A 16,582-nucleotide genomic window follows, 5' to 3' on the forward strand; every position below is an offset into this window, starting at 1 on the left:
TCGCTCTTACTCTCCCAGGATGCACTCCCCCCATCACGTTTTCACACCATTCTATCAGGACACCAGCTTACCAATCAAATAGCCCAATTGGAAAGACAATAGATTAACCATTGAATAACTGAAAAGTATACATCAACAATGATTAATTGTCTGAAGGTACAGTCAACACTCAAAAGTCACTCTTATTTGTCCAGGGTGCATTCACCATGTCATGTGTTTGCATCATTCTAATAGAACTTCGATATAGCTTTAGTAGGACTTCAGATTACCAATAGATCAAATGGACTAATTGAAAAGATTTAATTAACCATGCCATGGTATAATTGAAAGGTGTAGGTCAATACCGAATAATTGTTTTGCAGGTCACTTTTCACCAATGAATCGTTCGTTGATGTCATCATCCCCACAGCTGACGCTGCATCCCTCCCACAGCGCACACAACCTGGTGCTTTTTGCCGAGGATGTATTCTATAGATCCCCATTGGTCATCGTCAAACTTCAACATATTTCTAAATTCTGTAATGGCAACATATTGAGCCAGACAGGCAGCTTATAGAAGTTTCATAGGCCAATAAGAGTTGACAAGATAGCGAATGCAACGTGTCCAAAGCAGCACTCCTCGACTGGAATGAAACAAGCAGAGTTGTCATGAAGAGCGACCCAAGCACGACACATGATTATTCTCGCGGGACGACAAAGATACAGCCCAAATGACGCAATTTCATTTTCAGCACGAGATGGCAGATAAGGGGAGATCAAAACGTGAAGACATCGACGCACTTCCAGCTTCTACAACATTGTGCGTTTACTGCAGACACAATGCACGCCATTCAAGATCAGAATTCGTTGCTCCAAGAAGGCAGTGTTATATTAAGGAAAAACTCACAAAACAACACAAAGAACATCGATGTCGATGATCACTTCTTTAATATGTGTTCGGACCTTGAGTAAATGTAGACACCAATTCATCTTGTTCAGAATATGACAAGCAGTTACTGGCCTTGCGAAGTGGACATCAACAATATAGCGGAATTCGTACAATGCTGCTGAAAGAAATTCTTCACAGTAAAGAAGTAAAGTTTTGTATGAGATAGTATGACGTGTCTCACGATTTTGTACAAGAGAAGAGGAAAGGGGACTAACTTTCAAAAGGATTAACTAAATGAAGATGATGGCAGAAATAATAACAACTCTGAGACATTCCTCTACTTCTGCTTCTGGAATTGGGCTGTGTACATCACCAATCTCAGAGGCACACAACAGTATCGTCCCAATCATGGTACTTAATGCATTGCTGGAACTTCAGGCTTGGAGTTAATGCATAGGCTTCCCATAGACATACTAATCGGGATTTTTCACTCCATATCACAAGACAAGGAAGCTTCCAAGTCTATAATGCAAAATAATAAAGTGAACCTTAACATGTTGAAGTCAGTTTGCAACTAAATCGGTTGACCCTGAATATTCCCAATATATATACATGTTAGGTTGCCGACAACAATCAAAGTGGTAGACAAAGAACTACTGTCTTCAAGTCTGTCTGACTTTTACTACCTAAAGCATTGGCAGATTGGACATCATTTGCACAGCACTGGTGTTTGGAGTCATGCCAAGCATTTGCCTGGTGTAGTAACACAGCCAGTTATATCGGCGTGCGCGGGCGCGACCATTGTTACAGGTAACACGGCACACGTGGCCGCGCTCCTCGGATCACGAAGCGGGCGCCGCGCAAAGTATTATGGCACAATCGCAATCAGTGCTGCAAGCGGAGTTAGCTGCACATTGTTTCCTGCAGTTACTCCCTCTAGGCCGCCCCCGCTCAGGTAAAACCACATGTGCAGTGTGAATTTCGCAGCTCACGGCAAAGTGGGAGCTGCCAAACCTAAGCCAATTACGTACAGCTAACGCCACCTCGTACACTTGTTGCGCTTGCGCCGCAATACTACATGTGGCGCCCGTTGTGGCACTCCGCTAAGCACGGCTACACGCTCCGCGTTACCTGTAACAGTGGCCGCACCTTTACTTTAATGCTCTACACCCAATAGATGCTTAGAAAGAGCAAGACATGCTGCCCTCCTGCTACGTGTCCGGTTTCTGCCACCGTTTCATTACAGTAGCCTCACTTCTGCCTCTCACGCAAAAAACCTAAGCTGCTGCTTAAAAATTGCAGGACCCTGCAGTTTCGCCTTCGAGAGTTGAATGTGATAGCGATATCGTCTCGCAAGTGTGTACTTTAACCACCTATTTCATATTTTTAATTGTATGATGTTACTAAAGGAGTTTAAAAATCGTGGATTACTACAACGTAATCAATAAAGTTCAAAGTGGCTTGTGTCAGTGAAGCTTTCACAAACAGCTGCATTTTGTGTAATGGGTAAAATGCTTTAAACTGCACGCAACAATGTGCGTGAAATGTTTTCAAACATGCCATGCCCAACCAACATGGTCTCAAAGGGACACTAAAGAGGAATAATGCCTTGGTTTAGATTGACAAACTGCCTTTCGACAACTCTTACGCCACGCCACATTTTTCACTGTCGTAATGCAACGTTCCTTTCCTCAAGTTTTGTTATTACCCCGCTACACTACGTTCAACGCAAACCACGCCTACTATGTTCGAGAAGCTTCGAGGCTATATTGGATCGTTTTGTTAAGATTATGCCCACTTCGTGAACAAAGCAGATTATTCGTGAACCTATGTTGCCGCTAGCGATCACGCTAGAATATTCGATGGAAAAGGTAAAAATGCCGACACGCTTCGCCGCTTGTCAGCTGATCGATGGCCGACGCTCTGCTCCCCCCTACCAGTGCAGTGTCTTGCTGTAATCCAACTTTCCTTTTACGTGGCCACAAGTTCGGTCCGAATAAACAGTTTATTTTTTACCTGCAGTCTGCTCCCTTCATCCACGTCCCGACCCCATGACATCTGGTGGAAGTGCTTCCCGTCCATGTATGAACGCCCCCCTCCAGTCGCGAGCCAAGCGCCAACCGTGGACCAAACATCCCCACCGACCTCGACCTGCGAGCAAGCCACCGGCAACAAGGGCTACCTCCAAAGTACAGGGCTCTACCCGATAACCGTCACAAGCCGATAACCGTCACAAGCCCATGGGCTGTCATAGTTGATGCAGTAGAGGACTACTGCATCAACTGTGACAGCCAATGTACCAACGCCCGCCATGGTCGGAATGCACCCATCTTCCATGGATCTTCATTTGAAGAACCGGAGACCTGGCTCAAGATGTACGACCGAGTAGCACCCTCGAACCAGTGGGACCCGAACGAAAAGCTGCGCTGCGTCCACTTCTGCCTGAAAGATGTGGAGAGGACCTGGTTCGAGAATTGGGAGTGTGCACTTCGCTCCTGGGATCTCTGTCGCGGCGCATTCTTGGAAAATTTCAAGAGCGTCGCCCGCAAAGAAAGCAGTGTGAATTGTTTGACAGCTGCTGCTTTGCTGGAGGCTCGCGTACAGCTGCCAAACAAAAATGTTACCGTCTTCACGGAAGAGATGACAAATCTGTTTCTGTACGCCGGTCATGCCATGACTGAGGACAAGCAGCTCCGTTTCCACAAGCGGAATTTGAAGCAAGAGTTGTTTGCGGGACTTGTTCGCAACCCGCCCAAGACTGTTGACGAATTCCTCACCGAGGCCACAATAGAGAAGGCGCTTCAGATCGCACAAGGCAGTGTGACTTTTGCTCTTCAACAGCCAACTACGGCGAAGCTCATGCCCTCAGCACGGACCACCTGCATGAGACGAAGAAGGAGCTGCGGAGCCTGTTGCCTTCATTGCAGCCCCAAGTGTATTGGATTGCAGACACTGTTCACAAAAAGGTTTGTTGGCAATCGCTTGGAGTTTCCGAAGCTCCGCAGCCTCAGCCGCAAGTGACGAGTTACGCTGCTTCAACACAATGCTACGCTTCCTCTTCACGACCACGTCAAGAGGCAGCGCCATCCCAGTTCCGCCGCCAGCCACCGCTGCCGTCGATGCCACACCGTCCAACCGCCAGCCAGCGCATTGCTGTGAAGAAAACAGACGTGTGGCGTGCCCCTGACGACCGACCTCTCTGCTACCACTGCGGAGAAGCAGGCCGCACCTACCGTCGCTGCCAGTGCCGTCAGATGGGACTGCGTGATTTCACTGTAGATGTGCCGCGTCCACAGCGGAGGGAAAGACCCCGCGACATCGCCAACTACCTCGCAGCAGCGCAGTGGACACTCCGAGGAACTTCCCGTTCGCCGTCACCCGGCCGCTATATGTTTCACCGCCAGCCATACACTGACCCAACCCGGAGCCGGTCTTCTAGCCTTTATCCGGGAAACTAAAGGCAGCAACCGCTGGAATACAGTTGCTGTGCGACGAACTACCAATGATTTGCCGACGACGACGAGGCGACGGTACTCTCCGAACACCACGCGAACCAAGCAAAGCCCTGACGATGAAACCCCATGTACTGATGATGACCTAACGACGCAACATGGAAGCAGCGGACAAAGACGACGAAGCCGTGACCCGACGCCACGACCTAACTGCAACGCAAGACGATGAACTGGCGACCTCGATCTTCTTATCGACGACCACAGTGTAACAGCTCTCGTCGACACCGGAGCTGACTATTTGGACATCAGTGGAGAATTCACTACGAAGTTAAAGAAAGTCAAGCACGCCTGGAAAGGCCCTGAATTAAGAACAGCTGGAGGCCACTTAGTAACACTGGAGGGAATCTGCACTGCGAGAGTCTGCATTAACAACCGGATTTACCCCGCAAGCTTCGTAGTACTACACCGGTGCTCGAGAGATGTGATCTTTGGTATGGACTTCTTAGGCCTTCATGGTACAGTCATCGATCTGAGATCCAAGTCCATAACGCTATCAACAGGACAAGCCCTACCGCCGCACACGCCACCCTGGAAGCAGGCCTTGAATGTACTGGAAGATCAGATCACCTTTCCCCCTCGATCCAGCATCAACATTTGCGTTGGCTCTCATAAATAAGCATGCATACAAGGCGTCGTTGAAAGTGACCAGCAGCCGTTGATCAACTGCGATATTTTCGCCGCAAGAGGAATAGCCGAGCTGAGAGGGGGGAAAGCAATGGTGATGCTCACGAACTTCAGCAACGAGTACAAACACGTGAGCAAAGGCACGACAGTTGCCTATTCTGAAGAAATTGTCGAAGCCAGCAACGCTGTTGCCCTCGCTGAGTCTACTGAACCTGCTTTGACGAATCAAGGTCTCCATGGGACTTTCGATGTCAATCTGACTCTTCCGATGCATAAGCAAAAATGGCTAAAAAACCTGCTCCAGCAACACGAGGACTGCTTTTTATCATCGTCGAAAATTCGGCAGACACCAGTAGTTAAACATCGCATCCTAACAGAGGAGAGCACCAGACTACTCTGTCAAAGCTCGTACAGAGTTTCCACGCGAGAGCAGGAAGCAATAAAAAAACAAGTCGATGAAATGCTAAGCGACAACATCATACAACCTTCCAAGAGTCCGTGGGCGTCACCTGTGGTGCTGGTGAAAAAGAAGGACGGCACTCTACGCTTCTGCGTCAATTATCGTAGCCTGAACAAAATCACGAAGGAGGATGATCCTCTCCCACGGATAGACGACACTTGATCGACTCCACAATGCGAGGTATTTTTCGTCAATGGACCTCAAGACCGGTTATCGGCAAATTGAAGTTGACGAGAGAGACCAAGAAAAGACGGCCTTTATAATACTATACGGCCTCTTCGAATTCAAGGTGATGCCGTTTGGTCGTTGCTCGGCCCCTGCAACTTTCCAACGCGTTATGGATACCGTACTTGCTGGACTGAAGTGGCAGACTTGCCTCGTGTACTTGGACAATGTCGTCGTGTTTTCGTCAAGCTTCAGCAAGCATCTCCGGCACCTTGAAGCTGTACTTCAAGCAATAAAGACCTCCAGACTCGCCCTCAAGCCAGAGAAGTGCTGTTTCGCGTACGAGGAACTCATGTTCTTGGGCCATGTGATAAGCAAGTGCGGTGTACGGCCCCACCCGCAGAAGCGCCATCACTGCATTCCCTCCACCCACCAACAAGAAAGCCGTCCGTCGATTTCTCGGCCTCTACGCCTATTACAGGCGCGTCATCGAGAACTTAGCCCAGATCGCTGAGCCACTCACTAACTACTAGGTCCATTGTGAAATTCAAGTGGGAAACCCCGCAGCAGGAAGCATTTAAAGAACTAAAACGACGCCTGCAGACGCCTCCCTTGCTTACGCACTTCGACGAATTCGCCAAAACAGAAATACATACCGATGCAAGCAGTGTAGGACTCTGAGCCATTCCTGTGCAGAGGACTGACGGACAGAAAACGGTCGTCAGTTATGCTAGCCGGTCGCTATCAAAGGGGAGGCCAACTATTCTACCACAAAAAAGGAGTGCCTTGAACTTATCTGGGCTACCTCAAAATTTCACTCTTATCTTTATGGCAGGCCCTTCAAAGTAGTAAGCGACCACCACGCCTTGTGTTGGCTGGCAAACTTGAAAAACCGTTCGTGTCTCGCAAGATGGAGCCTGAGACTGCAAGAATTCGACATTTTCGTCGTTCAAAAAGTCCGGAAGAAAGTACTCTGACGCCGACTGCCTGTCTCGTGCCCCCGTCGGCACACCACCGCAGGATGACCGAGATGATGACTGCTTTTTAGGAACCGTAAGTGCTGACGACTTCGCTGAACAGCAACGAGTCGATCCGGAACTCAGGGGCCTTATGGAGTACCTCGAGTGCAGTGCTACCGTTGTCCCAAAGGTATTCAAGTGAGCAGCGACGTCGTTTATCATACGAAACTGTGTTCTAAAAAAAAAAAAAAAACTTCCCGGCGCGTCGAGCCAAGTACCTTCTCGTCGTGCCTTTCGCATTGTGACCAGAAGTACTCCAAGCCCTGCAAGACGCTCCCACAAGCGGACACCTGGGTGTTTCCCGCACGCTCGCCACAATACAGGAAAAGTATTACTGGTCTCGACTTGCTGCCGACGTTGCTCGTTACATGAAGACTTGCCGAGATTGTCAGCGACGAAGACACCACCAATTAGGCCAGCTGGACTTCTACATTCCATCGAGCCATCACGCCCACCATTCCAGCAAATTGGCATGGACCTACTAGGGTCATTTCCTGCCTCGACTTCAGGAAACAAATGGATCATTGTCACTACCGACTACCTCACAGGCTATGCCAAGACAGGGGCCCTGCTTAGGGGCAGTGCATCTGAGGTAGCCAAGTTCTTTTTTGAAAACATTGTTCCACGTCACAGCGCGCTGGAGGCCCTTATCACCGACAGAGCTACGGACTTTATGGCAGACCTAACGCAGCCAATTCCGAGGTACAGACAGACAAATCATCGCCGCACCACCACCTACCATCCACAGACCAATGGCCTCACTGAGCGGCTAAACAAGACCATTGCCAACATGCTGGCCATGTACGCCGACGTTGAACACAAAACGTGAGACGCCATCCTTCCGTACGTGAACTTCGCATACGATACTGCACTACAAGAGATGACGCAGATGCCGCCATACAAGTTGGTCAGTGGAAGAAACCAGACAACGATGCTCGACGCCATGCTGCCAAACGTCGCTGATAAAAAAAAACTCGACGTCACCGTCTACCTTCAGCTCGCGGAAGAAGCTCGTCAACTCACCCGCCTGCGCATCCAAGAATCAGCAGGCGGCCGACAGCCGCCACTACAATCTTCGACGAAGCTTCGTGGAGTACCAGCACGGTGACCCTGTCTGGGTATGGACGCCGATACGCTGACGAGGACTGAGTGAAAAACTTCTGCTACGGTACTTCGGATCGTACACAGTAGTTCGACGTCTCGGCCCACTTGACTACAAGGTTGTTCCTGATGGCATTACAAGCTCTCAACGGCGTCGTGCTCGACCTGAAGTCATCCATGTCGTGCGCCTCAAGCCATTACATGCGCAAACTTGAGAACTGTAATTTGTTGCTGTTGTGTGAGTTTATTGTTTTTATTATCATACATTCGTCTTTTGTTAAAGCATCGGGACGATGACTTTTTCAGAGTGGGGCAATGCCCATTCCTTTCATCAGGCTTTGTTATCACCCCCTTACACTACGTTCAGTGCAAACCGCGCCTACGATGTTCAAGAGGCTTCGAGGCTGTAGTGGATCGTTTTGTCAAGATTATGCTCATTTCATGAACAATACAGATTATTCGAGAACCTATGTCGCCACTAGCGATAACGCTAGAATATTCGATGGAAAGAGTAAAAATGCCGACACTCTTCGCTGCTTGTCAGTTGATCAATGGCTGATGCTCTGCTCGCTGCTACCAGTGCAGTGTGTCTCGCTGTAACCTAACTTTCCTTTTACGTGGCCACGAGTTCGGTCCAAATAAACATTATATTATTCGACCTGCAGTCTGCTCCCTTCACCCACGTCACGACCCCGTGACAATAAGTTCATTAGTAGCGGTGAAAATCAAAGTTAAGGCTTCATTCATAAATTTTGCGCCGAGACCTTCACATGTGACATAAGAAATTTCAAGATGTATTAGCAGTATTTTCGTAGCACTGACTCGATGAAATTTTTTTTAACCTTCGTATGCTAAGTCTATGACACCCACAAATTACAATCTACTTCATTTTTATTGATTGCAGGCTACAGTAGACTCTCCTTAAACATAACCCAAAGGGACCAGAGAAATATGTTCTATTTAACAGGAGTTCCATTTACCGAGAGATGAACATGGGTGCAGAATACAACTACAAAGCCCATAATATCAGAGATAGTTGCTCTATTTAACAGATTTCCGTTTACTGAGTCTACTGTATGTAGGACCTAGTAGACGCCTTTAAAATTTCTTGAGTCACGGTGTTTGATGCGGGAATCTCAACATAGCGTTGCCACTTACATTTTTTCTTTTGTGTGCCTTCTAGCTTAGTAAATGTCAAATTGCGGTAATAGTGGTGTTTTCGGGGTTGAGATATCGTATTTCACTAATATGCAAAAAATCGTTTTGCTCTTTAGTGTCCCTTTGAAAGAACACGTGTGGTAACTTTTAGTAATGTGTGGACAGCTTTAAACCACACAACTGATATGATAATCACATGTTCTGACGGCCAATGGCAATCTACGCTTGTACCACACAATATTACTACAAAAGTACATGCATTGGGAAGAGCACACATGTTAGTAAAGCATGAAAGATATTTTCACTGCATTTCCAAGCAAAAGAAGTTGTTATTCCTGCATTTCCAAGCAAAGGTGCGGCTGTGTAGTAGAACACCTACTGGACACGCAAACAACCTAGGTTTGATTCTCACTCAAGCTCGGAAATTTTCAATATGTATTTTATTTGCATCTTTCCTAATTTTTCTGTCATTGACAAGATGCTGAATTGTCCCTTACAACGAACGATGCCGACAACTTTGCCTCCAGTGAAATGTTTGCGAAACGAGCTCTCAAACCCTATCGCGTTAAAATTTCGGGCACACTTTTAGCAAAAAATTTTAAAAAGACCAAGCAGGATGAGTACGCCGAGTATGAAACTTCTCTGACACCACTTCGCCTGACAGCTGTCGGCAACCAAATTTGGAGCTATTAGTCACTAGTTTGGTGTTTTACAAGACAAGCACACTATCACATTCTCATGCACACTCTCTCTGCCACTACTCCCACTTCCTTTTTCAGGGAGAACAACGTCAAGGTTTGCTTAGCGTATGCAAGATGTCTGAGTGTGGCGTTTCCACAACACCAGCGACACCAAGAATGTTCGATGACGCACCTTCATACAACGCGGAGGAGCGATCTCCCCGACCTTCATTCAAAGCACCGTAGCGCGGCACATCCTCCAACGGGTTCCCCACCGGCGTTGTGTAAATGTCTCCACCGGAATCCGGGTGCTTCCGCCGCAAATGAGTCTTGGCGTTGTCTAGCCGCGAGAACGTCCTGCCACACACCGAACAGACGTGCGGCTTCTCCGCTTCGTGCGAAAGCATGTGCCGGCCGAGCACGGCACGCCGCACAAAGCCGCGGCCGCATTGCGGGCACACGTGAGACTTTTCCGCGTTGCCGTGCACGTTGTTCCGGTGGTAGTCGAGGTGCGAGAGAAGCACGAACCGCTTGCCGCACTCCATGCACTCATGCGGCCTCTCGCCACTGTGGCTCTTGAGGTGCACGTGAAGCTGAGAACGCTGGACAAACCCTTTGTGGCACAGGTGGCACACGAACGGCTTCACGCCGTTGTGAGTGCGCTCGTGCGCGTCCACGTCGTGCCTGCATATAGAGTCGTTCGACTGATGCACGAACCGTCGCTCAGACTGCCGTTGAAGTTCACCACAAGAAAGTCACATTTGACACAAACATAGAAACGCCACGTCCAACATTTGTTAAAGGGCCAGCAAACATCTACAAGGTCCAAAACTTATTGTGAAAAAATGACTATGCATTTGTACGGCGTGCATGTGCCACTGCGAGGATTAATTAATATGTGGGGTTTAACGTCCCACAACCGCCATATGATTATGAGAGACGCCGTAGTGGAGGGCTCCCGAAATTTCAACCACCTGTTGTTCTTCGACGTGCACCCAAATCTGAGCACACGGGCCTACAACATTTCCGCCTCCATCGGAAATGCAGCCGCCGCAGCCGGGACTCGATCCCGCGACCTGCGGGTCAGCAGCCGAGTACCTTAGCCACTAGACCACCGTGGCGGGGTGCCCCCTGGCATGAAACACTACGGTGTTACTTACATAGCAGTGACAATTTGCACTTTTTCTCTTTTTTAGTATCTGACCTCGACGAATAATTAGATTTCACTAGAAAGACCCCGTAATGCTTTTATGTGGGACCCTTTGATTTGGATGCAGTCAAGAGCACAGTAAATTAACACGGCACTGATATTGCCATTGTGATACTAAAACATCATCAAAATTCAGATGACGATAAAAGAGACAATAACAACTCAGGCATTTTCACTGCGAAAGATGTGGAGAGTGAACGATGGTTGGCTAGTCGAAGCCCTTATTCCGGCAAAATTACTTCTCACGTACCTTATTTTATCGACATGACCAGGGAACTCGGTTATCTAGAGCGTAACTGCACATGGGATGATCACCTAATAAATATCAATACTCCATAAAATAGTAAAATTATGAGTCAGCTTAGTAGAGCTATACGATTTAACAACAATATTTAGCCTAGTTTTCCCCCATACAAGTGTCCTGAAAGAAGGATTGCTTGAATGCCTCTATATTTCTCCAATCGAGGTATTTAGCACTGAGACGAAACAAACTATAAAATAAAAAAAGTGATATTCCCACAGACGAATCGATACCTCCTTACAGTTATCGATCTGGCAAATGCAGCAGTTGCCACGCGTTTTCTCGTAAATTGGAAAAAAAACTAATGCAGGAACAGAAAAAAAAACTTTCCTACAGTTCAGACAGAAGATGCTGGCAATAATTCTTGCTCGTACGCAAAAAAAAAAAAAATATGCGCAAGCTCCGATCCCATGCGCTCTGCTATCACCCGAGGTTTCCTCAGCTACCGGGATCCGCGCCCCTCTTGCGGTAGACGGGCGTGCGAGGCGATACTCGTTCATTTTGCTGGGAAGCATGGTTTCATAACTAGGAGCAACTCAGGCACAAAGACGAAGTTGAGAGAAGAGTGGAAAAGACTCGAGGACGCGTACTGTAGAGTGAAGGCCAAGGCGCATGACTCCAGCTGTGATAGGTGCGCAAGCTGGCATTGTCGACGTGGACTGGGTAGAAGGTCGCATTGCCAGCAAGCACACTGGCAACAGGAGCGTCAGGACAGAGACTCTGCAACTTGTGACGCGGGCATCCAGAGAAGCAAACAGAGACCTCTCCCTGCTTCGAAGAAGGCTCCTCGGAATGCAGCAACCGCGCCCAGCAACCGCTAACTTTCCTAGCACAAAGCCCCTTTAAAGCAAGTTGGTGGAAACAGACCCCGAGAAGCGACGTCACCGTTTAGCACCGGATATCACCTTCAAGCGATAGGCCCAACCACTGAGACATGACCACATCGCCGACATTAGGCGACGACGTCGACAGCGGCTGAAGCGCCGACGTTCGCACAAAGCATCGAGATCCTTGACAGGTACTCAACACGACCAATCACCAGGTTCGTGTCAAGATCATCCGAGAAGACAAGTAACATATAACTTAACTATGACGATAGACATGCCCGACGTTGACAAGAACGTTTAGTTTTTTTAGTGCGGCTGGCGTATAAGCTTAGAGGCGCTTAGTTAGAATTTGAAGTTACTAATATTGGGTTTGAAATGTTGTATATGAAAGGTGTGACTTGTGTGTCTGCTTATTAAATGGGTTTTCTTCCTAAATGAGTCATGTCTCAGTCCGTCACACGCAAAAGCAGCCCGTAGTCCGTGACGATTGAGGAAACCTGGCAGGATCCAATCCGACCCAGTCATTCATTATCGGTTGTTGCGGTGATGAATTGAGACAAAATATTAACAGTTGTATGAGAGCAAAACTCAATAAAGAGGAGGATGTAAGGTTTATTGACGAGGAAAGATAATATAAACGGGAAAAGTGTCAGTTAATGAGGAAGGAGCACAATGCCAAACTTGAGGCGAAACGCGCAGAAGTGCAAGAAATCTATGCGAGAGAAAAGCAGGCACTAGAGCGGCAACTGCGATCGGCACAAGCCACAGGTAAACCGAAAGAAGAAACGCACACAGAGGAGTTATCAACAGAAATTATTATGTGTGGTGTTCCCTGTTGTGCTTCAGTTGAGCGTAAGGTTAGCGAGCAGGAGTTTAATACAGCTCGAAAGGTCATGTGACCGATGAGTTGCAGGAAAAAGGATCAGATGTTGCATGCAGTTGCACTAAGCCAATGGTTAAAGTAGAGGACGTGAATACAGTAGAACAGCGCATGGCGGAAGCGAATGCAAGCGACAGAGGTAGTACAAGTCGGAATAAAACAAAATGAGATGCATCATCTGTGTCAAGCGTTTCAGACCATTGGGCGTGAGTAGATGTAGGAGGAAACTAAAAAAGTCGCAGAACGTGAAAAAACACAGACTGAACAGTGTTGTCTAAAACTCAGGAGTGCTTTTATAGAAAAAGAAAGACCAGTGGAATGTGTTTGAACTAGGTCGGTGATTGAGTTAATAGGAAGCTGAATTCCATACACAACGAGTTAGTCAACATTTTGAACAGTGAGCGCTGATTTCTTCTGCTAAATAAAATTTAGAATCTAGGAAAAAGTGCTACGGACGATAATATAGTGGACTTGCCGAATAGTCCAGTTTTGGATGAGATGCTGGCGAAAGTGCTTTTTGATGACCGGTGTAATGTCAAAGTAATTTTAATGGGAACACTTGAAGTGCGAATGCAAGTACAAGACCAGGAGAGAGAAGTAAGCAGTTTTTTTAGAAAAAACTCGTGGAAGAGGAGGCAAGTGTTATGAGTAGGAGCCCCTCGAAGACAAAGACAACGACAAAGTTCAGAGAAGATTAGAAAAGGCGCGGCACATACACCGTACATTGAAGCCCGAGGCACGTGACCAAAGCTGCGATCAACCCGAGAGACGAGACAAGCTGGTATTGTCTGCGCGAACTTGGTAAAAGAAGGTTGCATCGCCAGGAAGCACTTGGGGGACGGGAGCGCCGGAACAGAGACTCAGGAACATATGACGAGGGCGTCCAGAAAAGTAGACGGAGAGCTTGACCTGCTTAGAGGAAGGCTGCTTCAGATGCAGCAGCCGCGCACAGAAACTGCCGAAGTTCCTAGCTGAAGCCCTCTTTGAAGCAAGTCGACAAAGAATGTTCCCAGGTGGCCACGTCAAGGTGCAGCACCGGGTGTCGCCTTCGAACACTACGCCCAATCACCGAGATATCACCATGTCAGTGACATCAGGCGACGATGACGACGGGCGACCACCTCGGCAGCGGCAGGAACGGCAACGCTCAGTTCCTGCCGCTGCCGTGCTTTTATAGAAAAAGAAAGACCAGTGGAATGTGTTTGAACTAGGTCGGTGATTGACTTAATAGGAAGCTGAATTCCGTACACAACGAGTTAGTCAACATTTTGAACGGTGAGCGCTGAACTCTTGTGCCAGTTAAAATTTAGAATCTAGGAAAGAGTGCTACGGACGATAATATAGTGGACTTGCCGAATAGTGCAGTTTTGGATAAGATGCTGGCGAAAGTACTTTTTGATGACCAGTGTAAAGTGAAAGTAAGTTTAATGGGAACGCTTGAAGTGCGAATGCAAGTTCAAGACCAAGAGAGAGAGAGGTAAGCAGTTTTCTTAGAAAAAACTCTTAGAAGAGGGGGCAAGTGTCATAAGTAGGAGCCCCAAAGACGACGACAAAGTTCAAAGAAGATTCGATAAGGCGTGGCCATATACACCATACATTGAGGCCAGAGGAGCGCCACCCAAGCTGCGATCAGTGCAAAAGACGCGACAAGCTGGTATTCTTTACGCAGACTAGGTAGAAAAAGTTTGCACCGCCAGCAAGCGCACTGGCAGCAGGAACGTCGGAACAGAAACTCCGGAATTTATGACATGAGCGTCCCGAAAAGTACACAGGGACCTCGTCCTGCTTTGAGGGAGGCTGCTTGGGATACAGCAGCCGCACACAGCAACCGCCAAAGTTCCTAGCTGAAGCCCTCTTCGAAGCAAGTCGGCAAAGACGGTTCCTGGGTGGCCATGTCAAGGTGCAGCACTGGGTGTCACCTTCGGCTGCTACGCCCAACCACCGAGACATCGCCATGTCACCGACATTAGGCGACGACAACGACGAGCGACCAAGCGGCAGGAACCGCAATCTTCGTAGCGAATGTCGAGATCCCCGAGAAGTACCAGGCACGACCAATCAAGACATTGGTGTCAAGACTATTAGAGCTGACAAGTAAGATCGGACCGAATCTTGAGCGGAACTCTGACAATAGAGATGCCCGACATCGACTGGAATGGTTTAATTTATAGTGCTTTTGACGTGTAAGCTAAGTGGGGCTTAGATTGAATTTGAAGTTGTTATTATTATTATTGGTATATATAGAGAGTGTGTCGAGTTTGTGAGCTTAATAAATGGGTTTTGTTGCTGAACGAGACACGACTCAGTCCATTCCCCGCAGAAGGAGCGCGTAGTCCGTGACAATTCGCGAGCCTGCCAAAACATTGTCACGGACTAAAGGCTCCTTTTGTGGGCGATGGACTAAGACATGACTCATTTAGTAACAATCGTTTATTAAGCACAAACACGACACACCCTATATTTACAAAGATACAAACCCACTGCTAATAACTTCAAATTGAAACTAAGCCCCACCAAGCTTTTGCGCCAACCCCACTACAAACCAAACCGCTCTAGTCAACTTCGATCAGCTCTGTTCTCATGGTTCCGCTCAAGATTCGGTCAACTTTAAGTTATTAATATTTGTATATATAGAAGTTGTGTTCTGTGTGTGTGAGAAAATAAATGGGTTTTGTTGCTAAACGAGACATCTCTCAGTCGATCACCAACACGAGAAGCCTGTAGTCCGAGACAATTCGCGAGCCTGCCAGAAAATTGTCACAAACTACGGGCTACTTTAGCGGGCGATGGACTGAGAGAAGACTCATTTAATAACAAAACCCATTTAATAAGCACACGCACAACGACACACCTTCCATATACAAAGATAAAAACCCAATACTAAAATTCGAATTGAAACTAAGCCCCACCAAGCTTTTGCGCCAACCACACTATAAACCAAACCGCTATAGTAACTTCGAGCATCTCTATAGTCATAGTTCCGCTCAAGATTTGGCGAGTTAGAATTAATATTGGTACATATAGAGGGTGTGTTCTGTGTGTGAGAAAATAAATGGGTTTTGTTGCTAAACGGCACATGTCTCAGTCCATCACCTGCAGGAGGAGCCTGTAGTCTGTGACAATTCGCGAGCCTGCCAGAAAATTGTCACAAACTACGGGCTGCTTTTGCGGGCGATGGACTGAGAGATGACTCATTTAGTAACAAAACCCATTTAATAAGCACACACACAACAACACACCCTCTATATACAAAGATACAAACCCAATACTAATAACTTGAAATTCAAACTAAGCTCCACTAAGCTTTTACACCAACCGCACTATAAACCAAACCGTTGTAGTAACTTCGAGCATCTCTATAGTCATAGTTCCGCTCAAGATTTGGTGAATTTGAATTAATATTGGTACATATAGAGGGTGTGTTCTGTGTGTGAGAAAATAAATGGGTTTTGTTGCTAAACGGCACATGTCTCAGTCCATCACCTGCAGGAGGAGCCTGTAGTCTGTGACAATTCGCGAACCTGCCAGAAGATTGTCACAAACTACGGGCTACTTTAGCGGGCGATGGACTGAGAGAAGACTCATTTAGTAACAAAACCTATTGAATAAGCACACACACGACACACCCTCTATATACAAAGATACAAACCCAATACTAATAACTTGAAATTCAAACTAAGCCCCACTAAGTTTTTGCACCAACCACACTATATACCAAAGCGTTCCTGCCAGAAAATTGTCACAAACTACGGGCTACTTTAGCGGGCGATAGGCTGA

The 16,582-nt window shown here is 47.4% G+C and overlaps 1 protein-coding gene across 2 annotated transcripts in view; it reads right to left on the reverse strand.

Annotated features, from left to right (window-relative positions):
* Positions 1-904: 904 nt before the first annotated feature.
* The window catches only part of LOC119164465 (uncharacterized), a 34,444-nt gene continuing 18,766 nt past the window's right edge, over positions 905-16,582 (reverse strand). For both annotated transcript variants that reach the window (XM_075871785.1, XM_037416658.2), the window contains one exon: positions 905-10,271. In XM_075871785.1, coding sequence (XP_075727900.1) covers positions 9,698-10,271 — 574 coding nt within the window. In that variant the 3' untranslated portion in view covers positions 905-9,697. The remainder of the gene's footprint in view (positions 10,272-16,582) is intronic.

The sequence above is a fragment of the Rhipicephalus microplus genome, chromosome 8 (genome assembly GCF_043290135.1).
Source record: "Rhipicephalus microplus isolate Deutch F79 chromosome 8, USDA_Rmic, whole genome shotgun sequence".
NCBI lineage: Eukaryota > Metazoa > Arthropoda > Arachnida > Ixodida > Ixodidae > Rhipicephalus > Rhipicephalus microplus.